The sequence below is a fragment of the Oncorhynchus mykiss genome, chromosome 5 (genome assembly GCF_013265735.2).
Source record: "Oncorhynchus mykiss isolate Arlee chromosome 5, USDA_OmykA_1.1, whole genome shotgun sequence".
In the NCBI taxonomy this organism is placed as follows: domain Eukaryota; kingdom Metazoa; phylum Chordata; class Actinopteri; order Salmoniformes; family Salmonidae; genus Oncorhynchus; species Oncorhynchus mykiss.
The window spans coordinates 98,504,633-98,518,069 of NC_048569.1; the positions used below are offsets into that span (position 1 = coordinate 98,504,633).

Consider the following 13,437-nt stretch of genomic DNA (forward strand, 5'->3'; position numbering starts at 1 on the left):
CACAACCCCAGATCTATATAGCACTACCGCCAGCGTTAGGTTTGTTAAAATAGAGCCCATTATGTTATAGACTGGGAAAGACATCACCACTCTCTAGACACCTCTCTAGACACCTCTCTAGACACCTCTCTAGACACCCCTCTAGACACCTCTCTAGACACCTCTCTAGACACCCCTCTAGACACCTCTCTAGACACCCCTCTAGACATCTCTCTAGACACCCCTCTAGACACCTCTCTAGACACCCCTCTAGACACCTCTCTAGACACCTCTCTAGACACCTCTCTAGACAACCCTCTAGACACCTCTCTAGACACCTCTCTAGACACCCCTCTAGACACCTCTCTAGACACCTCTCTAGACACCTCTCTAGACTGTTTCTTGCATTTAAAACTCTCTCTTCATCTCCCAGACCTTCCCTCCCCAGACTGTTTCCTGCATATAAAACAGTCTCTTCACCTCCCAGACCTTGCTTCCCCAGACTGTTCTCCCCAGACTGTTTCCTAAAACTCTTCATCTGCCAGACCTTCCCTCCCCAGACTGCTCTCATATATTCCTTCATATATATATAACAAAACTGCTAATTTACAATCTCTACCTCCCATACACTCTGTTCTCTCTTGATCTCCCCTCTCTCTCCCCCAACTCCCTCTCTCCCCCATCTCCCTCTCTCTCCCCCCATCTCCCTCTCTCTCCCCCCATCTCCCTCTCTCTCTCCCCATCTCCCTCTCTCTCCCCATCTCCCTCTCTCTCCCCATCTCCCTCTCTCTCCCCCATCTCCCTCTCTCTCCCCCCCATCTCCCTCTCCCCCAACTCCCTCTCTCCCCCATCTCCCTCTCTCTCCCCCCATCTCCCTCTCTCCCCCCATCTCCCTCTCTCCCCCCCATCTCCCTCTCCCCCCCCCCCATGTCCCTCTCTCTCCCCCCATCTCCCCCTCTCTCCCCCCATCTCCCCCTCTCTCCCCCCCATCTCCATCTCTTCACCCATCTCCCTCTCTCTCCCCCATCTCCCTCTCTCTCCCCATCTCCCTCTCTCTCCCCATCTCCCTCTCTCTCCCCCATCTCCCTCCCTCTCCCCCCATCTCCCTCTCTCTCCCCCCATCTCCCTCTCTCTCCCCCCATCTCCCTCTCTCTCCACCCCATCTCCCTCTCTCTCCACCCCATCTCCCTCTCTCTCCCCCCATCTCCCTCTCTCTCTCCCCATTTCCCTCTCTCTCCCCCCATCTCCCTCTCTCTCTCCCCATCTCCCTCTCTCTCCCCATCTCCCTCTCTCTCCCCATCTCCCTCTCTCTCCCCCATCTCCCTCTCTCTCCCCCCCATCTCCCTCTCCCCCAACTCCCTCTCTCCCCCATCTCCCTCTCTCATCTCCATCTCCCATACACTCTGTTCTCTCTTGATCTCCCCTCTCTCTCCCCCAACTCCCTCTCTCCCCCATCTCCCTCTCTCTCCCCCCATCTCCCTCTCTCTCCCCCCATCTCCCTCTCTCTCTCCCCATCTCCCTCTCTCTCCCCATCTCCCTCTCTCTCCCCATCTCCCTCTCTCTCCCCCATCTCCCTCTCTCTCCCCCCCATCTCCCTCTCCCCCAACTCCCTCTCTCCCCCATCTCCCTCTCTCTCCCCCCATCTCCCTCTCTCCCCCCATCTCCCTCTCTCCCCCCCATCTCCCTCTCCCCCCCCCCATGTCCCTCTCTCTCCCCCCATCTCCCCCTCTCTCCCCCCATCTCCCCCTCTCTCCCCCCCATCTCCATCTCTTCACCCATCTCCCTCTCTCTCCCCCATCTCCCTCTCTCTCCCCATCTCCCTCTCTCTCCCCATCTCCCTCTCTCTCCCCCATCTCCCTCCCTCTCCCCCCATCTCCCTCTCTCTCCCCCCATCTCCCTCTCTCTCCCCCCATCTCCCTCTCTCTCCACCCCATCTCCCTCTCTCTCCACCCCATCTCCCTCTCTCTCCCCCCATCTCCCTCTCTCTCTCCCCATTTCCCTCTCTCTCCCCCCATCTCCCTCTCTCTCCCCCATCTCCCTCTCTCTCCCCCATCTCCCTCTCTCTCCCCCATCTCCCTCATCTCCCTCATCTCACTCCCTCTCCCCCATCTCCCTCCCTCTCCCTCTCTATCTATCCCTCTCGCGCCCTTTCTTTCTCTCTGTCTCTCCATCCCTCTTTCTCTGTCCCTCTCTCTATCCCTCTCTCTATACCTCCCTCTCTCTCTGTCCCTCTCTCTATACCTCCCTCTCTCTATACCTCACTCTCTCTATACCTCCCTCTCTCTCTCTGTCCCTCTCTCTATACCTCCCTTTCTCTCTCTGTCCCTCTCTCTATACCCCCCCCTCTCTCTCTCTGTCCCTCTCTCTCCCTGTCCCTCTCTCTCTCTGTCCCTCTCTCTATACCTCCCTCTCGCTATACCTCCGTCTCGCTATACCGCCCTCTCTCTTTACCTCCATCTCTCGCTGTCCCTCTCTCTATACCTGCCTCTCTCTCTCTGTCCCTCTCTCTATACCTCCCTCTCTCTTTATCTCCCTCTCTCTATACCTCCCTCTCTCTATCCCTCTCTCTCTGTCCCTCTCTCGCTGTCCCTCTCTCTATACTTCCCTCTCTCTATCCCTCTCTCTCTGTCCCTCTCTCTCTCTCTCTCTGTCCCTCTCTCTATACCTCCCTCTCTTACTCACTCCCTCTCTACATATCTCTCCTTCTCTCTTCTCACATATCTCAATTCAAAGGGCTTTATTGGCATGGGAAACATAGGTTACATTGCCAAAGCAAGTGAAATAGATAAACAAAAGTGAAGTAAACAATAAAATAATAATAATTAACAGTAAACATTACACTCACAGAAGTTACAAAATAATAAAGACATGTCAAATGTCATATTATGTAAATATACAGTGTTGCAACGATGTGCAAATAGTTAAAGTACAAAAGGGAAAATAAATAAACATAAATATGGGTTGTATTTATAATGGTGTTTGTTATTCACCGGTTGACCTTTTCTTGTGGCAACAGGTCACAAATATTGCTGCTGTGATGGCACACTGTGGTATTTCACCCAGTAGTCATGGGAGTTTATCAAAATCAGGTTTGTTTTAGAATTATTTGTGGATCTGTATAATCTGGGGGAAATATATATCTCTAATATGGTCATACATTGGGCAGGAGGTTAGGAAGTGCAGATCAGTTTCCACCTCATTTTGTGGGCAGTGTGCACATAGCCTGTCTTCTCTTGAGAGCCATGTCTGCCTATGGCGGCATCTTTCAATAGCAAGGCTATGATCACGGAGTCTGTATATACAGTCAAAGCTGAGTCTGTAGTCAAAGCGTTCCTTAATATTGGGTCACTGTGTACTCTCTGTTTAGGGCGAAATAGCATTTTAGTTTGCTCTGTTATTTAGGAAAATTCTTTACAATTGTTTTCTCATGATTTGGTTGGGTCTAATTGTGCTGCTGTCCTGGGGCTCTGTTGGGGTCTGTTTGTGTTTGTGAACAGAGCTCCAGGACCAGCTTGCTTAGGGGACTCTTCTCCAGGTTCATCTCTCTGTAGGTGATGGCTTTGTTATGGAAGGTTTGGGAATCACTTCCTTTTAGGTGGTTGCCTAATTCTGCTCTGCGTGCATTATTTGGTGTTTTACATTGTAAACTGAGGATATTTTTGCAGAATTCTGCATGCAGAGTCTCAATTTTGGTGTTTGTCCCATTTTGTGAATTCTTGGTTGGTGAGCGGACCCCAGACCTCACAACCATAAAGGGTATTGAGTTATACAACCGATTCAAGTATTTTTTGCCAGATCCTCATTGGTATGTCGAATTTTATGTTCGTAGTGATGGCATAGAAGGCACTTCTTGCCTTGTCTTTCAGATCGTTCACAGCTCTGTGGAAGTTACCTCTGGCGCTGATGTTTTGGCTGTGGTATTCATAGTTTTGTGTGCTCTAGGGCAACGGTGTGTAGATAGAATTTGTTTTTGTGGTCCTGGCAACTGGATAATTTTAGGAAAACTATTATTTTTGTCTTACTGAGATTTACTGTCGGGGCCCAGGTCTGACAGAATCTGTGCAGAATATCTAGGTGCTGCTGTCGGCCGTCCTTGGTTGGTGACAGAAGCACCTGATCATCAACAAACAGTAGACATTTGACTTCAGATTCTAGTAGGGTGAGGCCGGGTGCTGCAGACTGTTCTAGTGCCCTCGCCAATTCGTTGATATACACTAGCGTTCAAAAGTTTGGGGACACTTAAAAATGTCCTTGTTTTTGAAAGAAAAGCAAATCTTTGGTCCACTAAAATAACATCAAATTGATCAGAAATACAGTGTAGACCTTGTTAATGTTGTAAATGACCATTGTAGTTAGAAACGGCAGATTTTTTAAAATGTAATATCTACAGAGGCCCATTGTCAGCAACCATCACTCCTGTGTTCCAATGGCACGTTGTGTTAGTTAATCCAAGTTTATCATTTTAAAAGGCTAATTGATCATTTTGCAATTATGTTAACACAGCTGAAAACTGGCCTTCTTTAGACTTTAGAGTGTCTGGAGCATCAGCATTTGTGGGTTCGATTACAGGCTCAAAATGGCCAGAAACAAAGAACTTTCTTCTGAAACTCATTAGTCTATTCTTGTTCTGAGAAATTAAGGCTTTTCCATGAGAGAAATTGCCAAGAAACTGAAGATCTTGTACAACGTGTGTACTACTTTACCTTCACTATAATGTTCCTCAGGACTGCATATTAACTAATGGAGAGGAGGCAGTAACCAGAACGTTCTACAGGACTGCACATGAACTAATGGAGAGGAGGCAGTAACCAGAACGTTCCACAGGACTGCACATTAACTAATGGAGAGGAGGCAGTAACCAGAACGTTCCACAGGACTGCATATTAACTAATGGAGAGGAGGCAGTAACCAGAACGTTCCACAGGACTGCACATGAACTAATGGAGAGGAGGCAGTAACCAGAACGTTCTACAGGACTGCACATGAACTAATGGAGAGGAGGCAGTAACCAGAACGTTCTACAGGACTGCACATGAACTAATGGAGAGGAGGCAGTAACCATAACGTTCCACAGGACTGCACATGAACTAATGGAGAGGAGGCAGTAACCAGAACGTTCTACAGGACTGCACATTAACTAATGGAGAGGAGGCAGTAACCAGAACGTTCTACAGGACTGCACATTAACTAATGGAGAGTACGCAGTAACCAGAACGTTCCACAGGACTGCACATGAACTAATGGAGAGGAGGCAGTAACCAGAACGTTCCACAGGACTGCACATTAACTAATGGAGAGGAGGCAGTAACCAGAACGTTCTACAGGACTGCACATTAACTAATGGAGAGGAGGCAGTAACCAGAACGTTCCACAGGACTGCACATGAACTAATGGAGAGGAGGCAGTAACCAGAACGTTCTACAGGACTGCACATGAACTAATGGAGAGGAGGCAGTAACCAGAACGTTCCACAGGACTGCACATGAACTAATGGAGAGGAGGCAGTTAAAGGAAAGAAAAGGTAAGAAAGCATTATGAAAGAAGAGAAGCAACATGGCTGCAAGCTGAGAGACTGACCTATACATCAACACAGCTCAGTAACAAACAGACAGCAAGAACAAACAGACAGCAAGGACAAACAGACAGCAAGGACAAACAGATAAAGAGAAAATCAGAGGAAGTTATAAACATGAACACCTAATGCAGTGGGCGGAGCAACACCAATATTGAGGAGTTTTTGCATGCTATTCTGTTATTTCATATCCCAACAATATATATCAGTAAGCAAATAATCAAATTTAATACAAAAATAGCTTGATGTAATAAAAATATGTGGTCGTTTCCCATTGCAGTGTTGTTTAGCTACATTTTTGTAGAGTAAAGCAGCTTCCTAATGCAGCTGTTCAAGCCTTCGCTCAGTGCTATCTGTGGTGGAGGGGCAGACAGAGAAATTAGAGCGAGGGTGTCATTGATCTTCTCTGATTGTGCGTGATTGGCTCAGGGTGCTGTCATTCATGGGGACACTATGTCACAGCAGTACCTGCTGAGAGAGCTAGCCAGCAAAAGCCAATCTTTAGTGCTCCATTGATTTACAGTAGAAGCGCCCTCTCCCAAGAAGGCTAGTTGACCATTGGCCACAGATAAATCAACATCTTATGCCCGGTAACTGTCATAGGACTGATGTGATAGCAAGGTACCACGCACTGTTACCACTTCGTCAAGCTAGGTAGCTTAGCTAGCTGAAATATGTCGACTAGCTTAGCTATCCCCTAGCAAATCATTTTCAAACGTAGGAAATGTGGTAAATGTTAAGATAAGTCTCCTTGGTGTTCATTAGCCACCTAAACTTTAAAACATGTCCATCCCTTAAAATAAAGCAAGATGGAAAAGAAGATTAAAGTCCAGTGGATCATGGAGCAGTGGCTAACAGTAGCTAACAATAGCTAACAGTAGCTAACAGTAGCTAGCAGTAGCTAGCAGTAGCTAGCAGTAGCTAACAGTAGCTAACAGTAACTAACAGTAGCTAGCAGTAGCTAACAGTAGCTAGCAGTAGCTAGCAGTAGCTAACAGTAGCTAACAGTAACTAACAGTAGCTAACAGCAGCTAACAGTAGCTAGCAGTAGCTAACAGTAGCTAGCAGTAGCTAACAGTAGCTAACAATAGCTAGCAGTAGCTAACAGTAGCTAACATCTGTTTTGAGGTAGACTAGCTAAATTGGTATATTGTAATTCTTTTGCCACTATGGCCTATTTATTGCCTTTACCTCCCTTATCCTACCTCATTTGCACGCACTGTATATAGATTTTTTTCTACTGTATTATTGACTGTATCTTTGTTTATTCCATGTGTAACTCTGTGTTGTTGTTGTGTCGAACTGCTTTGCTTTATCTTGGCCAGGTCACAGTTGTAAATGAGAACTTGTTCTCAACTAGCCTAGCTGGTTAAATAAAGGTGAAATATATACATTTTTAAATAACCTGTAGACTACATGTGTTATTGTTGACTGTAATACCCTTGGAAGCACATGTAGAGGAAGTGTTAGGTATAACTACACCATCATTTGCAAATAAATTCATAAAAAATCCTACAATGTGATTTTCTGGATTTTTTTTCTCATTTTGTCTGTCATAGTTGAAGTGTACCTATGATGAAAATTACAGGCCTCTCTCATCTTTTTAAGAGGAAGAACTTGCACAATTGGTGGCTGACTAAATACTTTTTTGCCCCACTGTATATCTGATGGAACTGGAGCTATGCAATAGATGAAGCCAGGGATCAATTAGCATTATATATTTTGCTTATTGTTAACTGGGCCCGTTTGTAACAGGCAAGCAGACACACTCAGTGTCGCAACATGGAAGATCGATTACTAGCTAGTTTACTTCATAAAAATACGTTAGACTACCGTGGTCTACCTACAGTAGCTAATCTACTCTGTAAATGTATTTATATGTAACTTTTATTTAACCTTTATTTATGTAGACCTGTCAGTTAAGAACTAATTCTTAATTACAATCACGGCCTACACCGGCCAAACCCGGACAACGCTGGGACAATATGAGACTCCCAATCACGGCCTACACCGGCCAAACCCGGACAACCCTGGGACAATATGAGACTCTCAATCACGGCCTACACCGGCCAAACCCGGACAACGCTGGGACAATATGAGACTCCCAATCACGGCCTACACCGGCCAAACCCGGACAACACTGGGACAATACGAGACTCCCAATCACGGCCTACACCGGCCAAACCCGGACAACCCTGGGACAATATGAGACTCTCAATCACGGCCTACACCGGCCAAACCCGGACAACGCTGGGACAATATGAGACTCCCAATCACGGCCTACACCGGCCAAAAGCGGACAACGCTGGGACAATATTAGACTCCCAATCACGGCCTACACCGGCCAAACCTGGACAATGCTGGGACAATATGAGACTCCCAATCACGGCCTACACCGGCCAAACCCGGACAACGCTGGGACAATATGAGACTCCCAATCATGGCCTACACCGGCCAAACCCAGACAACGCTGGGACAATATGAGACTCCCAATCACTGCCTACACCGGCCAAACCCAGACAACGCTGGGACATTATGAGACTCCCAATAGCGGCCTACACCGGCCAAACCCAGACAACGCTGGGACAATATGAGACTCCCAATAACGGCCTACACCGTCCAAACCCAGGCAACGCTGGGACAATATGAGACTCCCAATCACCGTGGTCTTCCTAGTTAGTCTACTCTATCAAGTATGCCCCACTACCGTGGTCTTCCTAGCTAGCCTACTCTATAAAGTATGCTCCACTACCGTGGTCTTCCTAGTTAGTCTACTCTATAAAGTATGTCCCACTACCGTGGTCTTCTGTGCAATAAGAGTTTAAGATATGTGAAGTAGCCATAAACTGATCATAACCCAAATGTTAGAATGTTTGTGTGTGGCTCAAAACTTGATGAGTTAATATTGCATTTAATGTAAGGCCAGTACTGTGCTGGGTTTGATGCGTTAGAGATATTGTCGATCGACTTTGCCCTACCAATATTTTCATGTAGGCTGGGGTCAATCAAAGCATAAACAGCTTTCGATATACTCAAGTATTTCGCTGACTTCCAAGCATATCTGAATTCACTGAATCATGATATAAAGATTATAAAGGTAAATCCTAGATGTGTAATCCTTTCAGGAAAAAAATACAAAAATTACTGAAATGCCAAAGAATTAAATCCTTCAGTATTTCACAGTTGTACATGTACTAGTTATTTTTTAAGGGCAACACTACTTCAGTAAAGCCTGCAGGCATCATAATGCATTGTAAGACCTAGAGACTCATGCCACTCCTCAAATGTTTGTCATGACAAGGAGTGGCATGGTGGCATAAACAGACTGGTACCCAGGCTAAGGATCTAGAAGTATAACCTAGTAAAAGTAGGTAAAACCCCTCGGTGAGGTTCGCCTACCTAGAGCTGTTCTGGCTGGTGTGGCGTCTTTCTTGATCCAGAAGGAGACCCAGGAGAGCACCACGGTGAGGATACATGGGATGTAGGTCTGGATGGTGAAGTAGCCCATCCTTCTGCTCAGGTCAAAGAACACTGTCATCACTATGTAATCACCTGGGGAGAAGAGGAGAACATGGACTGAATGGCTTGGACCCTATAACCTAGGGAGAGGAGACGACAACATGGACTGAATGGCTTGGACCCTATAACCTGGGGAGAAGAGAAGAACATGGACTGAATGGCTTGGACCCTATCACATGGGGAGAGGAGAAGAACATGGACTGAATGGCTTGGACCCTATCACCTGGGGAGAGGAGTTGACAACGTGGACTGAATGGCTTGAACCCTATAACCTGGGGAGAAGAGAAGAACATGGACTGAATGGCTTGAACCCTATAACCTGGGGAGAAGAGAAGAACATGGACTGAATGGCTTGGACCCTATAACCTGGGGAGAGGAGAAGAACATGGACTGAATGGCTTGGACCCTATAACCTGGGGAGAGGAGATGACAACATGTACTGAATGGCTTGGACCCTATTACTATTAGTTCCAACACGGACTGAAACCATGACAGTAGTAGAACCAACATGGACTGAAACCATGACAGTAGTAGATCTAACATGGACTGAAACCATGACAGTAGTAGAACCAACATGGACTGAAACCATGACAGTAGTAGAACCAACATGGACTGAAACCATGACAGTAGTAGATCCAACATGGACTGAAACCATGACAGTAGTAGAACCAACACGGACTGAAACCATGACAGTAGTAGAACCAACACGGACTGAAACCATGACAGTAGTAGAACCAACATGGACTGAAACCATGACAGTAGTAGAACCAACATGGACTGAAACCATGACAGTAGTAGATCTAACATGGACTGAAACCATGACAGTAGTAGAACCAACATGGACTGAAACCATGACAGTAGTAGAACCAACATGGACTGAAACCATGACAGTAGTAGATCCAACATGGACTGAAACCATGACAGTAGTAGAACCAACATGGACTGAAACCATGACAGTAGTAGAACCAACATGGACTGAAACCATGACAGTAGTAGATCCAACATGGACTGAAACCATGACAGTAGTAGAACCAACATGGACTGAAACCATGACAGTAGTAGATCCAACATGGACTGAAACCATGACAGTAGTAGAACCAACATGGACTGAAACCATGACAGTAGTAGATCTAACATGGACTGAAACCATGACAGTAGTAGAACCAACATGGACTGAAACCATGACAGTAGTAGAACCAACATGGACTGAAACCATGACAGTAGTAGATCCAACATGGACTGAAACCATGACAGTAGTAGAACCAACATGGACTGAAACCATGACAGTAGTAGAACCAACATGGACTGAAACCATGACAGTAGTAGAACCAACATGGACTGAAACCATGACAGTAGTAGAACCAACAAATCTATTCAAAGATCCAATGCAGCCATTTTGTTTCTCAATATCAAATCATTTCCATGTAACAAGTTACTTTATTGTTCTAAATTAAAATGGTAAAATGGCATTTTTTGCATCTTAGCAAAGAACAATTTCTCTAGCAAGAATATGGGAGTGGTCTGAGTTGGAGGGAAAAACAAAAATGTAATGAAGTAGCGCTTGTAGTGACGATGTAGGGAGCTAACGTGCAACAGAAATGCTGTGTTCAAAACAACTGGGAACTCGTAAATCTCTGACTTCAGACTTCAGTGCGTTCAAGACAACTAAGAACTTGGGTGAAACAAACACACTCTGACTGGAAAAATCCTTTTGAATGGTCATCCAACTCTGAATTCAAAAGTCTGAAACTCTGCATCTATCTAAAAGCTCAGACTTTCCAACCTGAAGATCACTGATGTCACGATTTGAACTCGTTTTTATGTATTCATTGAGTTCCCTTTTGTCTTGAAAGCACAAAAAAACTGTGGTTGCACAATTATGCAAGGACCAGAGCTCGTGAAGAGTTATCTTCACAATAATTTAAGGGTTTCTTGCAGTCTCTGTCTGCTGAAGAGTCTATGAAAGTTCAATGGAATTTTGGAGTCAAAAGGAGATTGTTCCTCAATGCGGAGAAAAGTAAAATGGATTAAATCGGGTGTTGGAGAAGTTGCTACCGAACGGGGAGGACAACAGTCTGTGGATTTGGGGAGTTCCTCCCATTCTTCTCTGCAGATCCTCTCAAGCTCTGTCTGGTTTGATGGGGAGCATTGCTGCACAGCTATTTTCAGGTCTCTCCAGAGATGTTCGATCAAGTTTAAGTCCGGGCTCTGGCTGGGCCTCTTACTCTTACAAATTGCTAAGGGTGAACTCTGCAAGAGATGTCAGTTTAGAGGGATAGAGAGATAGTGACCAACAGGAGACAGGGTATCAGTTAACATCTTTATTCATGACTCAGAACACATTCATTAAAATAAATTATTACCAAATATAACACTAATGGTAAACAACCTTACCTGCTGTTGTCTTGACTATGTGTGAGGTGTTGCGTAGTCCCATGAAGTCAAACTGATAGAGTCTCCAGGACCTCTGGTCGGATGTCTCCACGGAGTTCTTCCTCCACTTGTAGATCATTTCATCTCTCGGGTAGCCATCTGGAATTACACAGAGCAGGTTAATGAGGTGTGACTACCCATCTGGAATGACACAGAGCAGGTTAATGAGGTGTGACTACACATCTGAAATGACACAGAGCAGATTAATGAGGTGTGACTACCCTTCTGGAATGACACAGAGCAGGATAATGAGGTGTGACTACCCATCTGGAATGACACAGAGCAGATTAATGAGGTGTGACTACCCTTCTGGAATCAGACAGCATTGAGACCTCTCTATTCAACTCTCTTTCTCCACCTCCCCCTCTCTCTTTCTCCACCTCCCCACCTCTCTCTTTCTCCACCTCTCTCTTTCTCCACCTCCATCTCTCTTGTCTCGCCCCCTCTCTCTCTTTCTCCACCTCTCTCTTTCTCCACCTCCACCTCTCTTGTCTCTCCCCCTCTCTCTCTTTCTCCACCTCTCTCTTTCTCCACCTACCCACCTATCTCTTTCTCTACCTCCCCCCCTCTCTCTTTCTCCACCTCCCCCTCTCTTGTCTCTCTCCCTCCCTCCACCCTAATAATAATATTAATAATGTATTGTATCCCTTTCTGAAAATGTGTTTTACATCTCAAATTCAACAACACAGCATCACCATAGTGATGCTAGATGCTCCTACAGACAGACTGATAGGCCCAGGGTGACATTAGTGTATTTGGTTGGAGCACAGCAAGCTATTGAAAAGACAGTCTGAATGAAGAAGACAGAGTGGGGAGGAAAGCAGAGGTTTGGTTCAATACAGGAGTCCATTCATCTTTGTGTTAAGGGATGGCCTTCCCATCTGATCATCGCTTTCATTGAGGACAGGCTTGAATTGTGAGGATGACCACAATTTATTTTCATAATGAGCCAAATCTATTGTTTTTCTACACAATGTTGCAAAAAATAAATGTTGTGATCTATACAATAAACACAAGTACAGAAAAATGGATAAGTGTGTGGCGGTATAGCAGCAACAGCGGCATCTAGTGTTCAAAATAGGGTACTTTCACACTACTTTATGGTAAATAATTTATCTGAATAGGGGAGAAAAAAACACCAGATTCACAGGGAATAACTTACATAGTATGGAGCAGCAATACTCCAAGCCACAGCTACATACTACCTGACAAATATAGAGGACTGTTTCCTCATGTCTTACTCATTGGTAGGCAAAAATTTGGATCCAAATTGGATTTTGGATACTATATTTATTGAATATTATCGGAATCCTATCAATTAAAATGGCAACTTTGGGTGCAATTAATTAGCATAAGTTCTCTTTCAACAAAATAATGTTGCAGGAATGCTAATTAATTACAGAAACGACTTCAGAACAATCTGAGATGGTGGGTATCAAAATCATATTTTCCTGTGCTTTTTGAAGTGGAATGATCCTGGACAGTAATGTCATGAGGTTGTTTCAGTAGCTACCCAGCTAGCACACAATGTTCTGAGAACCATATGTTTATTAGATCTTGGTGAGAGTATAGTTATTTTGCATACAACCTTGCCACAACTTTCTGGAAATGGTGCAGGATAGTTTATTGGCTTTGGAGCGCACTCAGCACATTTAAGGAACTTGGCAAAATAATATTATTTTCTTGGTATTTCATTACTGTAACAGAAGGTTTCCTAAAAGTTCAAACATGGTAACATTTCATTAACATTTTGGTAATGTTCTAGGAATGTTCTCAAATAGATCAGAGAACGTTAAGAAGCAACGTTCTTCTTGGGGAATTTCAATATTTTAGCATAATGTTTCCTACAGGTTTCATCATGGTTCTTTATAAAATGATGCTTTGAAATTGTTCCAAGAACATTAAGAAGCAACGTTCTTCTTGGTGAAGTTCAG

General features: G+C 45.0%; 1 protein-coding gene across 1 annotated transcript in view; it reads right to left on the reverse strand.

The window, feature by feature from the left end:
• LOC110523058 (gamma-aminobutyric acid receptor subunit gamma-3) overlaps positions 1-13,437 on the reverse strand; it is a 257,745-nt gene that overhangs the window by 16,124 nt on the left and 228,184 nt on the right. The window contains exons 5-6 of the mRNA XM_036978984.1: positions 11,465-11,602; positions 8,951-9,103 (exon numbers count right to left, since the gene is read on the reverse strand). Of these exons, the coding sequence (XP_036834879.1) occupies positions 8,951-9,103; positions 11,465-11,602 (291 nt within the window). The remainder of the gene's footprint in view (positions 1-8,950; positions 9,104-11,464; positions 11,603-13,437) is intronic.